Below are 18,489 nucleotides of genomic sequence, written 5' to 3'. Positions count from 1 at the left end.
GTACAGTAACACGTTTCTTGAGGTTTTGAAATCAATGCTTTCTGTCATGTACCACGTTATCTGGAACATTATTCAGTAACTGTTGGATAAAGAAAACTTAATGTTAAGTAAAATCATGATATTTGTTTTATAGATTTTATATTTGTTTTTAAGAGTTATTCATTCAACAGTTCAGGCTAATATGAAATGAAAAAAAACGTCAACAATTGGGTTCAGCAATTTTTTCTGCAGTCTTTTTGAGGTCTTTGTCATTGTCACTGAAATTAAGGTGAGTTACTTCATTATTTTGCATTTTTCCCTTTTGTATTACATAGTAAAAGCAAGTATATTATTTCATTGTTCACTTCTTACAATTGAAACAAATTGACTAAGCAATTTCATGTTTTCAAAATTGTAGTTAAATGTTTCCTGTCTACAATTTGCATTTACTGTATTTTATTATTTTCCTACTCTCAACAGATAAATACTCACTTAAACATCAGATGGAATCTTATTGATGCTTCAGTGGTAAGTGTCTTTACAGTGCATCCGGAAAGTATTCAGACCCCTTGACTTTTTCCATATTTTGTTATGTTACAGCCTTATTCTAAAATGGATGAAATATATTTCTTCCCTCATCAATCTACACACAATACCTCATAATGACAAACAGATTTTTTTTGGTGCAAATTTATCAAATAAAAAAAGCTGAAATACCTTATTTACATAAGTATTCAGACCCTTAGTTATGAGACTCAAAATCTATCTCAGGTTCATCCTGTTTCCTTTGATTGGACATGATTTGGAAAGACACACTCCTGTCTATATAAGGTCCCACAGTTGACAGTGCATGTCAGAGCAAAAACCAAGCCATGAGGTTGAAGGAATTGTCCGTAGAGCACTGAGACATAATTGTGTCGAGGCACAGATCCGGGGAACAGCACCAAAAAATGTCTGCAGCATTGAAGGTCCCGAAGAACACAGTGGCCTCCATCATTCTTAAATGGAAGAAGTTTGAATCCACCAAGCTCTTCCTGGAGCTGGCTGCGCGGCCAAACTAAGCAATCGGGGGGAGAAGGGCCTTGGTCAGGGAGGTGACCAAGAACCCGATGGTCACTCTGACAGAGCTCCAGGATTCCTCTGTGGAGATGGGAGAACCTTCTAGAAGGACAACCATCTCTGCAGCACTCCACCAATCAGGCCTTTATGGTAAAGTGGCCAGACAGGAGCCCCACTTCAGTAAGAGGCACATGACAGCCCGCTTGGAGTTTGCCAAAAGGCTCCTAAAGGACTCTCAGACCATGAGAAACAAGATTCTCTGGTCTGATGAAACAGAGATTGAACTCTTTGGCCTGAATGCCAAGCGTCACGTCTGGATGAAACCTAGCACCATCCCTACAGTGAAGCATGGTGGTGGCAGCATCATGCTGTGGGGATGTTTTTCAGCGGCAGGGACTGGGAGACTAGTCAGGATCGAGGGAAAGATGAGCAAAGTAGAGAGAGATCATTGATGAGAACCTGCTTCAGAGCGCTCAGGACCTCAGATTGGGGTGAAGGTTCACCTTCCAACAAGAAAACAACTCTAAGCACACAGCCAAGATAATGCAGGATTGGCTTCGGGACAAGTCTCTGAATGTCCTTGAGTGGCCCAACCAGAGCCCGGACTTGAACCCAATCTAACATCTCTGGAGAGACCTGAAAATAGCTGGTCAGCAACCCATCCAAACTGACAGAGCTTGAGAGGATCTGCAGAGAAGAATGGGAGAAACTCCCCAAATAGAGGTGCCAAGCTTATAGCGTCATACCCAAGAAGACTCAAGACTGTAATCGCTGCCAAATGTGCTTCAACAAAGTACTGAGTAAAGGGTCTGAATACTTATGTAAATAAGATATTTCGCTTTGTCATTATAGGGTAATGTGTGTAGATTGATGAGGGGAAAAAACGATTTAACAATTTTAAAATAGGGCTATACTGTAACATAATGTGGAAAATGTCAAGGGCTCTGAATACTTTCCGAATGCGGATTTGAGGCTTTGTATTTATTCTTCCAGTAGCACAGTTTACATGCATATTCTGACAAATGTAACAAGTTATTTTAAGACACAGTGACCGTGAAAGGGGGTGTTGGGATATGCAAAAAACCCAGCAGCGGGATATGAGAATGAACAACCCAGCAGCATTGTAGTTCTTGACACAAACCGGTCTGCCTGGTACCTACAAACATACCTCTTTCTAAGGCACTTAAATATTTTGTCTTGCCGATTCACCCTCTGAATGGCACACATACACAATCCATGTCTCAATTGTCTCAAGACTTAAAAATCTTTCTTTAACCTGTCTCCTCCCCTTCATCTACACCGATTGAAGTTGATTTACCAAGTGACATCAATAAGGGATCATAGCTTTCACCTTGATTCACCTGGTCAGTATGTGTCATGGAAATAGCAAGTGTCCTTAATGTTTTGTACACTATAGGACAAATATAAGCACCCACCAAATGATTCTTATTATATAGAAAGCATTTTGTCCAGATGTCCCCCTCGGTTAATAAAGGAATTTGCAGAGGATCTAGCTAGTTTCAGTTTAGTTTCAAGTTCTATTAGTCGTATGTAAAAAAACACGTAGTATACAAAGTCCAACAAAATGCTTACTTGCAGGTTCCTACTCAACAATGCAAAACAAGAAGAATTAATAAAAGATAAGATCATAAAGTAAATGGCATTTGAGCATAAGTATAATACATGAAGGCACAATTTATAGTCCAATATGTACACGTGTATCAGGGAGGACTGGGGGGTGGCAATCTCTGGTGGTCACACACTTAGTAAACACCTATTGGGTTATGTACCTTCAGTGTGGTCCCCAGTCCTAGAAAGAAAAGTGACTGGAGACCAATCTCTACTCTATCCTGTCTGGGCAAATTCCAGGAAAAGTTCATTGTGAAGAGCTTCTACCTAGTTGCTCTTTAATAATGCAAAAGCCAGTTTGCATACTTGGCTAAACTGACCAGCACCGCAAATGTGCTGGTCAGAGTCACACACACCTGGCTTACAGAGACTTAAAGCAATCCACGGTGGTTCAGGTTCTGCTGGCGGACATGTCAAAAGCTTTTGATCGCGTCGACCATGCTAAACTCCTCCAGCATCTGGCCAGTCTGGGTCTGTGTCCAAGGCTACTCACCTGGCTTCACAGCTACACAACAGGGAGAACACAGAGGGGGATGGCAAATGGAATGTACAGCTCATGGATAGAGGTAACATCTGGGGTCCCACAGGGTGGGGTTGTCTCGCCTTACCTCTTTCTGCTCCACATGTGCACTCGGAGAGTCATCTTTGATTTGTCCTGTTCTTTAAGGCTAGAAAACATTGAAAATGACACCTCAATGGAAGAGGAGGTGAAGTAACTGGATGAATGGGCGGCAGACAACAACATACTTCTGTCCAACTAAGAATTTGTTTCTCTAGAAATCCTCCCCAGCAGGCTCCAATGATCCTGTGTAGACAGGTTGTTCCAGTTGGAACAAAATACCTTGGCTTCCACTTGGACAACCAACTCAGGGGTAACCAACATATTGACCAGGCAGTGAAAAGGGCTTCAAAGCATCTACCCTTCCTGACTGTGATGGCAAGAAACAGTCTTCCCACGGATGACCTTGTGGAAATATTCACCACACTGATCCCACCATGCCTTGAGTACGCCAATGTGTTGCTGGTGGGTTCCACAAAGAATCAGCAAGCTGCACTGGACATGGTACAGAAAAGGACAAGCATGATAATAACAAAAAATAGAGACATCCCACTGACTCTTCACCCTGTTGCAGGATAACTTTCCTGTAATGCAGGAAATGTAAAACTTCTAGTGTATTTGAGGTTTAAAAAGGCTTCTGAAGTTTGTAATTCCCACTTTGAAATTTCAGACTTGATTTTCCCTTACGAAAAATGTATCAACCCCTACAAATATGTCCGTTAATTTTAATACACACAATACTTCCCATTTCCTGTTGCTTGCTGCAAGATTATTTTCCTGCTGTAGCAAACTGCCTCAAATTAAGATCCTACATCTCCACATAATCTCCTACCACAGAGAATGGGAGACAGTACTTGCAGAGTCCTCCGAAACCAGAACTAATTGTCCAGCATCAACGCAAGGACAAATAGGCTGAAAAATTCTGCTATACAGTCTTGATCTTCACTGTACGTTTGTAACTCATTTTACAATTGACAGGCGGTTAAATAAATAAGCAATACAACTAGAATAACAATCTTGAAGAGTTGCTTATTTATATGAAGGCAGCATGGAGGTTGGGTTGTGGCTAAAGTTACAGCAGCTTGCTGAACCATTGGTCTGGAGCGGGACTTCAATCCAATTCCATAAAGAGAAATGCAAAGTTTTGCGATCACAGTATGCCATTCAAACCCTCATAACATTTCAGTTGCCTGTCACAGTCCCAAATGTGTGTACTGCTCAATCGCCAGCTTTCTCTAACAGGTGAGAACCTCTCACCTGTCTATCCTGACTCTCTATCTGCTCCCTGTTTTCAGCTTGGTTAAGCCTCACAGGATTTCAGCAACTCCACTGGCTTTACTGTTCTGGATTAGCACTCCTCCTTCAGTTTGGAAACCCTGCGATCAGCTGCACACGTCAGATCAGACCAGGTGTCTCTCTGTGTGCAAAAGTACTGTTTAAATTGGTTAAGATAAAGCTTTGATGATAAAGAAACTAGTGATAAACCTTTAATGTTGATGGGGGATATAGTCCTGTCAAAACACTCATATTATAGAGCATTTTACAACAGTTGTACAACGGTCTAATCCTGAATGCTGATTGGTTAAAAGCGCAAACACCGGCTCCTCGAGCATTATCACTTATTTAACAACTTTGCTCACTTGTCTTTTAGTCATAAAATTGTCATAAAATTAATATCACAAGAAATAAGAATGTGCAGGGTAAACATGTTTATCTTGTTTAATACGTTTGTTTGAGTTCAATATAGTCTGTAATGTAGTGTTAAATATATCTAATTTTGTAACTGACGTGACCGAATCAGACGTGGCAAATTCTGGCGAACGTTGATGTTCAATGAGGTGTAGCCAATTCCTGGGAACATTGCCAGCTACTTGATATTTTGAAACCAGACTCCTACATGAGCAATTCATTTAGAAAGCTATACTCGTCAGTCTCCATTGACGTCAGTGGACATACATTTAATTCGATTTTGTCAGTTGTCATGTATTTATGTCATGTGCATCATGCCAAAGTACATTTGGTTTTGTTTACAAATGGAATGATTTTTTGTAAGTTTATAATTACTAGCATTTCCATTTTGATTGTTGTTGGATCTTCAAAGATTAGTTTGAAATCGTTTTAATTTGGAATGCGAATATGTTTTGGGTCGTCACATACATCACAGATAATCACCTCTGTCCTTCAAGACCACATCCTCAGTCACTGGCAGATTCTTACAAATATTGTAAAGTACATGTAGCATGTTTCATCATTTTGTCCAATCATTGTTTTTTAGGGGGAGAAGGTTGCGTGCTTGTGAATCTATTGATTATTCTGTATGTTGGGGATGAAGCTCCTTCAAATCGTCCTTGGCCGTCTCTGTAGTGTCCTGTGCTACAGTACGGTTTGGAGGCACATGAGAAAGTGTTAGGTTATAATTGACCTGCTGATGACAACTGACAGTATCAGAAGAGAATCCCAAGAAGACAGCTGGCTCCTTCCTTAGACACAATTTTAGAAATGAGCTCCTTTCCCTGAACACAGCAGGGAAATAACTATCCTAACCCTCTGAGTGAAACTGGCGTGTGCTGCTAACAGTGCTGTCCCTGTCCCCTTGCTGGGCTTGAACTAGTGGTCCTCTGGTCGCAAACACACGTGACCGCCAAACCAGTTGTGCTGTAGAAAAGGATCCAATTCGATAGCGCCATTGGCGCCATTTCAAGCTAGCTGTGGAGTGAGCTTACGGCACATTTTAAATTGTTACATGAGGAAGCACAATGTTACCTCTCATTCATCGAAGTCAATTCTGTTTGGGAAAGTATTGCTATTGGTATTCAAATGCTGTTCAAATGAAAAAAAGTTGTCAGAGTGCATAAATATTTGTATTGTATTGTATATTCTCTGTGTTGAGTTAATTACATTGTTGTATTGTCGTTTCTTTCCAAAGGGGTCTGAAGCAAACAAGAGGCCAAGATGTCTGAGTAAGTTCCAATATGTTCTTATGATATCAGTGACTATATTTGTCTGCCCTGTGTGAATAATATTAACTTCACTACTACACTGCTCAAAAAAATAAAGGGAACACTTAAACAACACAATGTAACTCCAAGTCAATCACACTTCTGTGAAATCAAACTGTCCACTTAGGAAGCAACACTGATTGACAATAAATTTCACATGCTGTTGTGCAAATGGAATAGACAAAAGGTGGAAATTATAGGCAATTAGCAAGACACCCCCCAAAACAGGAGTGATTCTGCAGGTGGTGACCACAGACCACTTCTCAGTTCCTATGCTTCCTGGCTGATGTTTTGGTCACTTTTGAATGCTGGCGGTGCTCTCACTCTAGTGGTAGCATGAGACGGAGTCTACAACCCACACAAGTGGCTCAGGTAGTGCAGTTCATCCAGGATGGCACATCAACGCAAACTGTGGCAAAATTGTTTGCTGTGTCTGTCAGCGTAGTGTCCAGAGCATGCAGGCACTACCAGGAGACAGGCCAGTACATCAGGAGACGTGGAGGAGGCCGTAGGAGGGCAAAAGCCCAGCAGCAGGACCGCTACCTCCGCCTTTGTGCAAGGAGGTGCACTGCCAGCGCCCTGCAAAATGACCTCCAGCAGGCCACAAATGTGCATGTGTCTGCTCAAACGGTCAGAAACAGACTCCATGAGGGTGGTATGAGGGCCCGACGTCCACAGGTGGGGGTTGTGCTTACAGCCCAACACCGTGCAGGACATTTGGCATTTGCCAGAGAACACCAAGATTGGCAAATTCGCCACTGGCGCCCTGTGCTCTTCACAGATGAAAGCAGGTTCACACTGAGCACATGAGCACATGTGACAGAGTCTGGAGACGCCGTGGAGAACGTTCTGCTGCCTGCAACATCCTCCAGCATGACCGGTTTGGAGATGGGTCAGTCATGGTGTGGGGTGGCATTTCTTTGTGGGGCCGCACAGCCCTCCATGTGCTCGCCAGAGGTAGCCTGACTGCCATTAGGTACCGAGATGAGATCCTCAGACCCCTTGTGAGACCATATGCTGACACATGCACATTTGTGGCCTGCTGGAGGTCATTTTGCCAGGCGCTGGCAGTGCACCTCCTTGCACAAAGGCGGAGGTAGCGGTCCTGCTGCTGGGCTGTTGCCCTCCTACGGCCTCCTCCACGTCTCCTGATGTACTGGCCTGTCTCCTGGCAGCGCCTGCATGCTCTGGACACTACGCTGACAGACACAGCAAACAATTTTGCCACAGTTTGCGTTGATGTGCCATCCTGGATGAACTGCACTACCTGAGCCACTTGTGTGGGTTGTAGACTCCGTCTCATGCTACCACTAGAGTGAGAGCACCGCCAGCATTCAAAAGTGACCAAAACATCAGCCAGGAAGCATAGGAACTGAGAAGTGGTCTGTGGTCACCACCTGCAGAATCACTCCTGTTTTGGGGGGTGTCTTGCTAATTGCCTATAATTTCCACCTTTTGTCTATTCCATTTGCACAACAGCATGTGAAATTTATTGTCAATCAGTGTTGCTTCCTAAGTGGACAGTTTGATTTCACAGAAGTGTGATTGACTTGGAGTTACATTGTGTTGTTTAAGTGTTCCCTTTATTTTTTTGAGCAGTGTATATTGGTGTTCATCAATGGAATAGCCTCCCATTAGGGGCGAGTGGGGTAAGATGGGACATTTTCTATATGCTCAATATGGAAAAATAAATATAGCATTCACTCTATGATGTATACTTTATGATCTTGGACATCCATGTATACAGTATCAATAAATTGCCTTTTTTATTAATGGTTGGAAACTCATCTTTACCTCTCCAGTGCCCCATGTCCCATTTTTTTTTTAAATAAAAAATGTAAACATTTCTAGGAAATTCACACATCTTTTGATCAACTCTTTTAGGAAAAAAATGGCATCGAGTCGCAAGCATCATCTGAAGGTCATTTGTCACAAGTAAAATTGAAGAATTCTTTTTTGTAAATAAGCTTTATCTTGAGCACAATATATTATAATATTACATTATACTGAAAGTCTTTGTGTGTTGTGATGTGTATTCCACTGTTAACCTTCATCCAGTTGTGTCACTATTCCTGCTTCTCTCTCCTTCTCCAGAGCTTGATGCTCCAGATTGCTAAGGGCTTGCTAGATGCAGAGGCCATAGAGGCAGTGGAAGAGAAGAAAATGTACATGGATGAGAACTGCGCTGCATTGAACATGCCTGGGTCATTGGCGGAACTGCAGGTACAGTATCAAATGCTTAAACTACATGTTCAATCTACACTGTCAGGAAATTCACTTTCGTCGCGCCACAGTGCAGGTGGGTTGTTTTTATTACATTCAGTTCTTAATTTCAATCTTTAGTTGTTCAAGGTTCCTTTTGTTAATAACCTCCTGCAGGAACTGTGCAAGACAATTCATCACCAGACTGATAAAGTGGATGAAGAGAGATATGACCTGGCAGGCAAAGTGGGCAAGTGTGACAAAGAGGTACAGAAACCATAATTAATCTGTCAAGTGAAATCCTATTGTAGCCATTTGAGGTTGATTATGTTTGTTGATTTTCTCTCTTGTTAAGAGTGCAGATCTAGTCTTTTTCCTGACTTCCTCTCTTCACAGACTGAGGATTTGAGGATTAAAGTGATTGAGTTCCAAGGCATGAAGAAGCCAGCTCTGAAGAAAGTACGTATGTCTGCTGACTCCATGCTCCAGGCACTGCTGGGCTCCAAGAACAAGGTGTCTATGGATTTTAGAGCCAACCTGAAAGAAGTGAAGAAGGAAGTCAAAGAGGAGGTGGGTATTTGTGTGGAAACCTACAAAGCAGAGAATTGGTATAATACTATGGAAGGATATCAGTGCATACCCATGGGAAGATGTAAGATGTTTTGAGTTGGGGGGGTCACCTTTATAAGAAAGCGTTGCCTGTCTCTATCATCGAATTTGTGTATAGTGGCGCAGCAGACAGAAGCAGAAGACATTTTATGATTTAGCAAAAGCATTTCATGCAATTCTACATAATTTTACATGAAGGGAGACATTTGCAAAATATTTTTTAATACCAAACAAATAACCAAAATGACAGGGTACTCTGACCCTGAAACAACCGTAATGACAGGATACTCTGACCCTGAAACAACCGTAATGACAGGGTACTCTGACCCTGAAACAACCGTAATGACAGGATACTCTGACCCTGAAACAACCGTAATGACAGGGTACTCTGACCCTGAAACAACCGTAATGACAGGGTACTCTGACCCTGAAACAACCGTAACTACAGTGTACTCTGACCCTGAAACAACCGTAACTACAGTGTACTCTGACCCTGAAACAATCGTAATGACAGGGTACTCTGACTCTGAAACAACCGTAATGACAGGGTACTCTGACCCTGAAATAACCGTAACTACAGTGTACTCTGACCCTGAAACAACCGTAATGACAGTGTACTCTGACCCTGAAACAACCGTAATGACAGGGTACTCTGACCCTGAAACAACCGTAATGACAGGGTACTCTGACCCTGAAACAATCGTAATGACAGGGTACTCTGACCCTGAAACAACCGTAATGACAGGGTACTCTGACCTTGAAACAACCGTAATGACAGGGTACTCTGACCCTGACAAACTGAGGTCAATAGAAACAACCTAGTCTTGAATGCAACCAATAGCCTAGGCCAAGTATTCCCAAACTGGGGTACGCGAAATGCCGTCGAGGGTACGTCAAAAAAAACATTTTTAAAAATCAATATATGTATATATTTTTTTCCTTCACATTTTCAAACAGTCCATTTATATTTTCCAACGGGGCTATACATTTGGGTGAGGTTTTTTTCTCGCCTGAGTAGCCTTGTTTCACTGGCAAAAATGAAATGAAACCATCTAGTGTTCAGCATAATAACAACACAATGTCAAATACAGGTAGCCTAGTCAAATAATTTACATCCAATCACATTAACCGTTACTCTCTTGCGGGAATTCCACTAACGGACCGTAAGTAGTCAGATGTAGCTGCTGCTCATTCTGTTTGCTCGAAAATTGATAAATGGTTAAAGAAAGTAAGGCCTGCGTCCATGGAGACACATACCAGATCTACTGGTAGTACTGCTACAATCAGCAGTACTACACTTGCACCTGTCGATGACACAAGTTGTTCAATTCATCCAATGCTAGCATCAGTAATTCTACATTTGTTGTTAGCCTAGCTAGCATGGACACTGACAGTTTTGAATCTGATGCAGCCGAAGAGCTACTGCCCCCTTACCCGGGAAAGCACCGAACAACAGACAGGGACGTTGGACCATCGAAGAGGCGCAAATATGATGAGAACTACATTGATTTGGGGTTCACTTATATTGGGAGTAGGGCCTTTCCTCAGCCACAGTGTGTTATGTGCAAAAGTACTATCTCACAACTCGATGAATCCTTCACTCTTGTGCAGACATTTAGAAACAAAACATGCCAATTTGAAAAATAAGCCACAGTTTTTTGAGCGAGAATTAAGACGACTTTCGAGTAGTAAGACATGTATAAAAGCAATAGTTCCATTAATAAGAACAGGCTAGAAGTGTCTTATATGGTGAGCTACCGAGTGGCTAGGACAGGCAAGCCCGATGCTATTGTGGAGGACTTAATTCTTCCTGCTGCTGCAGATATGGCTGGGACAATGCTGGGGGAAAAGGCCTCCAAAAACTATACAGACAATGCCTTCATCAAACAACACTGTTTCACGACGCATCAGTGACATGGCAGGAGATGTCTTGAAACAATTACTGCTTCACATACAAGCCAATGAATTCTATGCATTACAGCTGGATGAGTCAACAGACGTGGCGGACCTGGCACAGCTCCTGATAAATATCAGTTACGTTTATAGGTGGTCATTAAGGAAGACATCCTCTTCTGGAAACCAGGACAACAGGAGAGGAACTTTTTAAAGTACTGGACAGCTTTGTGACATCAAATGGACTTTGGTGGTCAAGATGTGCTGGTATCTGTACTGATTGGTGCAAAATCCATGACAGGGAAACATAGTGGAGTGGTAATGTGAGTGCAAGCAGTTGCTCCTGACCCCACTTGGGTATTTTCTGCACTGTGCAATGATATGCGCAGCAACCATGTAAGTGCGCTGGTTATCAAGGGGCAAAGTACTGACACGTTTCTTGAATTGAGAGACGATCTTAAAGTTTTCTTTACTGACCATAATTTTCATTTGTCTGACCGCATGGTGACGAGTTTCTCACAGACTGGCCTATCTGGGTGATGTTTTTTCTCGCCTGAATGATCTGAATCTAGGATGACTGGGACTCTCCGCAACTATATTCAATGTACGGGTACAAAATTGAGGCTATGATTAAGAAGGTGGAGCTCACCTCTGTCTGCATTAACAAGGACAACACACAGGTCTTTCCATCATTGTATGATTTTTTGTGTGCAAATTAACTCAAGCTTTCGGACAATTTCAAATGTGATATAGCGAAGCACCTGAGTGAGTTGGGTGTGCAATTACGCAGGTACTTTCTCGAAATGTATGACACAAACAACTGGATTCGTTGTCCCTTTCTTGCCCTGCCTCCAGTCCACTTACTGATATCTGAACAAGAGAGTCTCATCAAAATTGCAACAAGCGGTTCTGTGAAAATGTAATTTAGTCAGAAGCCACTGCCAGATTTTGGATTGGGCTGCGCTCAGAGTATCCTGCCTTGGCAAATCGCTCTGTTAAGACACTGATTCCCTTTGCAAACACTTACCTATGTGAGAGTGGATTCTTGGCCCCCACTAGCATGAAAACTAAATACAGGCACAGACTGTGTGGAAAAAGACTGAGACTCTCTCCAATACAACCCAACATTGCAGAGTTATGTGCATCCTTACATTTTCACAGAACCGCATACCCTTCTCATTAACCTGTGGCGAGTTATTCACCATTTTTTGATGAACAAATAAGGTTTTATATGTAAGATGGCTAAATATAGAGCAAAATTATTGATTATTATTATATTGTTATTTGTTCCCTGGTCCTATAAGAGCTCTTTGTCACTTCCCATGAGATGGGTTGTGACAAATGTTTAATAAATGTGTGTGTGGCAGGCTTACAACGATGGGAGAAAAAAAAGATTTAAGAGTGTGCAAACCCTGGTGCTAGAGGAGGTACGCAGCTGGAGGTTGAATGTTTAACGGGGTACGGGACTATAAAAAGTCTCTCAGTCCCTGCCGCTGAAAAATATCCCCACAGCATGATTCTGCCACCACCATGCTTCACTGTGGGGTTGGTGCCAGATTTACTCCAAATGTGACGCTTGGCATTCAGTCCAAAGAGTTCAATCTTGGTTTCATCTGACCAGAGAATCTTGTTTCTCATGGTCTGAGAGTCTTTGGGTGCCTTTTGGCAAACTTCAAGCGGTGTGAAAGTGCCTTTTACTGAAGAGTGGCTTCTGTCTGGCCACTCTACCATAAAGGCCTGATTGTTGGAGTGCTGCAGAGATGGTTGTCCTTCTGGAATGTTCTCCCATCTCCACAGAGGAACTCTAGAGCTCTGTCAGAGAGACCATTGGGTTTTTGGTCACCTTCCTGACCAAGGCCCTTCTCCCCTGATTGCTCAGTTTGGCTGGGCAGCCAGCTCAACGAAGAGTCTTGGTGGTTCCGAATTTCTTCCATTTAAGAATGATGGAGGCCACTGTGTTCTTGAGGACCTTCAATGTTACAGAAATTTTTTGGTACCCTTCCCCAAATCTGTGCCTCGATACAACCCTGTCTCGGAGCTCTATGGACAATTCCTTCAACCTCATGGCTTGGTTTTTGCTCTGATATGCACTGTCAACTGTGGGACCTTATATAGACAGGTGTGTACCTTTCCACATCATGTCCAATCAATTGAATTTACCACAGGTGGACTCCAATCAAGTTGTAGAAACATCTCAAGGATGATCAATGGAAACAGGATGCACCTGAGCCCAATTTTGAGTCTCATAGGAAAGGGTCTGAATACTTATGTAAATAAGGCATTTCTGTTTTTTTTTTTAATACGTTTATAAAAATCTAAAAATCCGTTTTCGCTTTGTCATTATGGGGTATTGTGTGTATATTGCTGAGGATTTTATTTTGTTTAATCTATATTTTTGTTTAATTTATTTTGTTTAATCTTTTTTAGAATAAGGCTGTAATGTAACAAAATGTGGAAGAAGTCAAAGGGTCTGAATACTTTCCAAATGCACTGTATGTGCGCTCAGCGGTGATGGCAGATGCACTCGTGCCAATAACCTATCCCTCAAAGATACTTTGTAAAACAATGCTGTTCGCTCAATATTGGGAGTTGATCAAATATCAGTAGTGGATAAAGTACCCAATTGTCAAACTTGAGTAAAAGTAAAGATACCTTAATAGAAAATGACTCAAGTAAAAGTGAAAGTCACCCAGTAAAATTCTACTTGAGTAAAAGTCTAAAAGTATTTGGTTTTAAATATACTTAAGTATCAAAAGTAAAAATCATCTAAATATGAATAATAAAAAATTCCTCATATATTTACAAACCAAACGGCAAAACTCAGACATATTTTACAAATGAAGCATTTATGTTTAGTGAGTCCGACAGATCAGAGGCAGTTGGGATGACCAGGGATGTTCTCTTGATAAGTGTGTGAATTGAAACATTTTCTGTCCTGCTAAGCATTCCAAATGTAACGAATACTTTTGGGTGTCAGCGAAAATGTGTGGAGTAAAAAGTACATTCTTTTCTTTAGGAATGTAGTGAAGTAAAAGTAAAAGTTGTCAAAAATATAGATAGTTGAGTAATGTACAGATACCCAAAAAACTACTTAGGTAGTTGCAATCATACAAACTGAGGTAGCAGACTTTGAGAAAATGAATATTTGTGTCATTCTCAAAACGTTTGGCCACGACTGTACAGCACATTACATTTGAAGTCAATAATTTTTGTCATATTAAATTATTTTATTGACTAATATCACTCCATATTGACTAAAATCACTCTATGAATGTACTTTCTTTCCTTTTTACAAAACCCTTAAAGCTCAAATTTTAAATAACCTAAACAAATGGCTTAGATTCTCTCTTGACCGGATCTCTCTGCTGTAACACCCACTCTACCCTTACAGGACAAAGATGCAGTTGGTGACTGGCGTAAGAACATTGATGACAAGGCAGGCATGGACGGCAGAAAGAAGATGTTTGAGGCCGCATAAACGGTGTGGCACGACTCAGTCCATTTCACCTGCCTTTCTCTGTGTCCTAATGATAAGTCAGTTGTGGTCAGCCATGGCTGTATTTTGTGTTAGATATATAAAGTGGTATTGTGGTTAAGTCAGATATGGATTTGTATGACCATGTTGTCGACTGAGATAATTACCCTTTTCACAGCAACTTGAACATATTTTGAAGAACACTTACTGTATGAAGAAATGTACTTAAGTATATATGACTGAAAATGAAATAAATATTTGAACGTTTACAACTGGAATAGCATTTTTATTTTGCCTGCATTTCTTTTAGGGTTTTGTGATAAAAAAAAAGAGAACACAACTTATGCAGTTACCTACTTGATTTGTGTATGAGTAGCACACTACTCAATGTTATTCAATAGCAGATAGCAATTAGAAGATAGATGTAAAAAAAAAAATGTAACGACTGAAGGACTTTAATCTTAGAACATCATTTCTTAGAACATGTCACACACACCAAAAGGTATATGCTCTGTATATTCTCTCTCTCTCTGCTGAATCCTGCTGTAATTATGACTCCTAGAATTGGTAGCATCTCTTTCTTGTTTGGGCATCTTGTGCATGGAAACTGATACCAACATATTTAGGCTAGGATTTAATCAATTGTAGATTTAATCAATTGTTCAATACTAATACTAATACAAAAATATAAACACTAATTTTATATGAAAAATTAAGAATGAATATAGTGTAACATGTTATAACGACTTTCATGACTACGCATTAATAAACTATTTATAATCTATTAGTAAATAAGTATTTCATTATTTGTAAACATTTATAAACATGTATACGTTTTTATAAGCATAGAAAGCATTACATTTCATAAGCATTAGTAACATGTACTTTAACTTTGGCCTATAATGGCTAATTCGTGAAAGTTATTGTAAAGCATTACCGAATATTGGATTGTTATATTTCTCACACAAAAATCAGCATGCATAGTGTGTTGACCAGGGTAGTTGAGTATTCATGATGTTTTCTTGTATTCATGATGAAAAACCTATGTTTTCTTGTGTCTTATGACACCATAGGTTGGTGTTGTATCTTGTGACGTCTCCGCTGTAGCGAGAGCAAGACAGCGGTGGACTAGCATGGATATGACGCCCTCTACTGCCTCACCGTAGCACACACAACTGCAGGTATGGGAGAAATAAGAAACCTGTTGGCTGGCCATAGTAATCAATTCAGATATGGATCATCTGTGTAATAGATCATCTTTGCGTTTTTGCTTACTACAGTTTTGATGTGATTTATTGACGAGTGCTTTGGTTTTATTGTCAATTACAGTGTAGAATTCAATCTGGGCAGATGCAAAATTGAGAAATCTGGGTAGATATATATATATTGAATGGAAAAAGAATATTAGGTGAGTGATGTAAGTATTGTTTTTAGATCATGGTGCTTTATGAGATAAAAGAGAAATGGTTGTAGTTGTGATTGTTAAAGCCTATTGGAGAAATAACTCTGTGTGAACAATGCATGGCAATATCTTCTATAACTGATCAACCAGAGGATGCATGTTTCCCCTGTCTGTATCTCTTCTTCTTGCCTGCAGTAAGGCACATTTGCAAAACCGTCTCCCTTACTTTCAAGGTGACACTTTTCACTGGGTATCATACTTAACAGTCTGTGTCTTTAAAGGACAAATTAGATGATGCCTACAATATCAGTGTAGTGTGGTTCAGTTGGTAGTACTTGGTACTTGCAATGCCAGGATTTTGGGTTCGATTCCCACGTGGGACCTGTACGAAAAAAATGTAGGTACTCACTACTGTAAGTCACTCTGGATAAGAGCATCTGCTAAATGACTAAACTGTAATAAAGAGCCACAGAAATATTTGCCACCACAAATTCCCCCAAAAGATTTCTAGGAGGGGCCATTACATTTTAGCAGATGGCTGGTGGATATAGAACTATGCCTACAAGATTAGCCAGCCAGCTGATCTAAATAAAAAGTCAGGATGGAGGATAGTCAAAGCAGGGCCGGCTCCAGGCATAAGCAACATAAGCGGTCGCTTAGGGCCCCCGGGTGCTGCAGGGCCCCCAACAAATTAGTACTATTTATTTATAATTTTGGGGGGGGGAACTCAGTCGGATCTCAATTTACTATTTCAGAGTGAGAATATTAGAATACAGCAGGTGCAATTTCGAAATGTGGTTGTGTGTCAGCAGTTTTTCTCTTGTTATGTCAGTCAATGACAGTCACTCAATTAGCCATGTCGGCTAACACTTTTTTTTATTGGTAGTTAGTCTAGCCAGCTATCTAAACTTGTGGTAATCATGGCTGAATACCGACCGTGCACACAGGGCTAGTGCCCAGGGTCCCTGACCTCCAGAGGGGCCTCTATTGATTTTGTTAGACATTCTCACTCTTATCATATTAACATGGCATAAGTCATTACAAAATGTGTATAATTGCAGAAAATTTGCTTTAAAACTGCAGAAAATTTGCTTTAAAACTGCAAGAAAAAGTATCTCCATCCATGGCAAAATAGGTAGATTGCGGGAAATTTGTTGTAAAACTGAAAAAAACTTAAAAAAAGATCTCTGTCCCATGTCACAATTCATAGGATTGCAGTGAACTTGCTTTAAAACTGCAACATTTTCTCTACGCCCCATGGTAAAATGTGTAGAATTGCAGGAAATAAACTGTGGTTGGTTTTATCTCAATATCAAATAATTTCTGGGTAACAGTTAAGTACCATGGGTACCTTACTCTGCCACCCAAGTCACAGACTGTTCTCTCATGGCAAGTGGTATCGGAGTGCCAAGTCTGGGACCAAAAGGCTCCTGAACAGCTTCTACCCCCAAACCATGAGACTGCTGAGCAGTTAATCAAATGGCTACCCGGACTATTTACATTCTCACCCTTTGTATTTTGTTTTATTGCACTGGCTCTAAATGCACACTCACTGGACTCCACCCACCCACACACTCACACATACTACACTGACACTACAACACACACACACACACACACACACACACACACACACACACACACACACACACACACACACACACACACACACACACACACACACACACACACACACACACACACACACACACACACACACACACACACACACACACACACACACACACACACACACACTCACTCTTCACACACCCTGCTGCTACTCTGTTTATTATCTATCCTGATTGCCTAGTCACTTTTTCCCCTACCTACATATACATATTACCTCAACTACCTCGTACCCTTGCACATTGACTCAGTACCGGTACTCCTTGTATATTGCCTCGTTATTGTTATTTTGTTTAACTATTTCCTTTTTTTATTTGGCAAATTGTTTTTACTTTTAAACTCTGCATTGTTGGGAAACGGGCTCAAGCATTGATTTTGATTGTTTTCAATAAAATTTGTCAGTGTATTCCAAACTCATAGTATGGAAATATGTATAAAACAAAGGCAAATACACTGGGTCTTTAAAACAAGCCTTTTTCTCTCCACCGTCAAGAGCGGTGCCTCTCAAATGTTTTGCCGTGATGTGGGGGGCCCCCCTGCCAAAACTTGCTTAGGGCCCCAAAAAGGCTGGAGCCGGCCCTAGGTCAAAGTATGGATCAGACCCCTATTTGAAATTTTAAATTTAACCCTTATTTTACCGGGTAAGTTCCTACCATAATATACTGTTTTTCCAATGCTTATTTTATCTGGCCCTGTAGTGTAGGCCTACTTTGACCACATTCACTTATCATTCATCGATTAAGACTTGATCACAACAAGAAACTATAGAGGGGATGAAATTGTGACAGGCAGTTTCACGTTGTTTGTTATTATTTAAGTTACAGAGCAAGATGTGGAAATATTATTGATACTGTAGTTATCTGGTTTGGCAATGTGGAGCCTATATTTAGATAACGGGGCATGTTACAGGGCATGACAGGGCAGTATATCAGGCTGACAGGGGGCCGGCAGCATCACTGACCACTACCATAAAGACTGACCTACTGGAGTAAGCATTACCATGTTGAGGGAGGGATAAACCACTGGTGTCCACCCATCAGTATTTAATACTGTG

General features: G+C 41.0%; 1 protein-coding gene across 2 annotated transcripts; it reads left to right on the top strand.

The window, feature by feature from the left end:
* Positions 1-45: 45 nt before the first annotated feature.
* Positions 46-14,682, top strand: LOC129855070 (troponin I, fast skeletal muscle-like). Of its 2 annotated transcripts, XM_055922360.1 has the most exons (7): positions 46-507; positions 6,153-6,186; positions 8,110-8,160; positions 8,320-8,448; positions 8,605-8,694; positions 8,824-8,997; positions 14,321-14,682. In XM_055922360.1, the coding sequence occupies exons 4-7, from the start codon at positions 8,326-8,328 to the stop codon at positions 14,405-14,407; spliced, it is 474 nt and encodes a 157-aa protein (XP_055778335.1). In that variant the 5' UTR covers positions 46-507; positions 6,153-6,186; positions 8,110-8,160; positions 8,320-8,325; the 3' UTR covers positions 14,408-14,682. The 2 variants fall into 2 exon arrangements, with proteins under 2 accessions (XP_055778335.1, XP_055778334.1); XM_055922359.1 differs by lacking the exons at positions 46-507; positions 6,153-6,186; positions 8,110-8,160 and having other exon boundaries at positions 8,244-8,448.
* The last annotated feature ends 3,807 nt before the right edge of the window (positions 14,683-18,489 follow it).

This window comes from Salvelinus fontinalis, chromosome 5, assembly GCF_029448725.1.
Source record: "Salvelinus fontinalis isolate EN_2023a chromosome 5, ASM2944872v1, whole genome shotgun sequence".
Taxonomy (NCBI): Eukaryota; Metazoa; Chordata; class Actinopteri; order Salmoniformes; family Salmonidae; genus Salvelinus; species Salvelinus fontinalis.
Note: the sequence above shows the minus strand (reverse complement) of the source record. Positions and strands in the feature narration are given on the sequence as shown.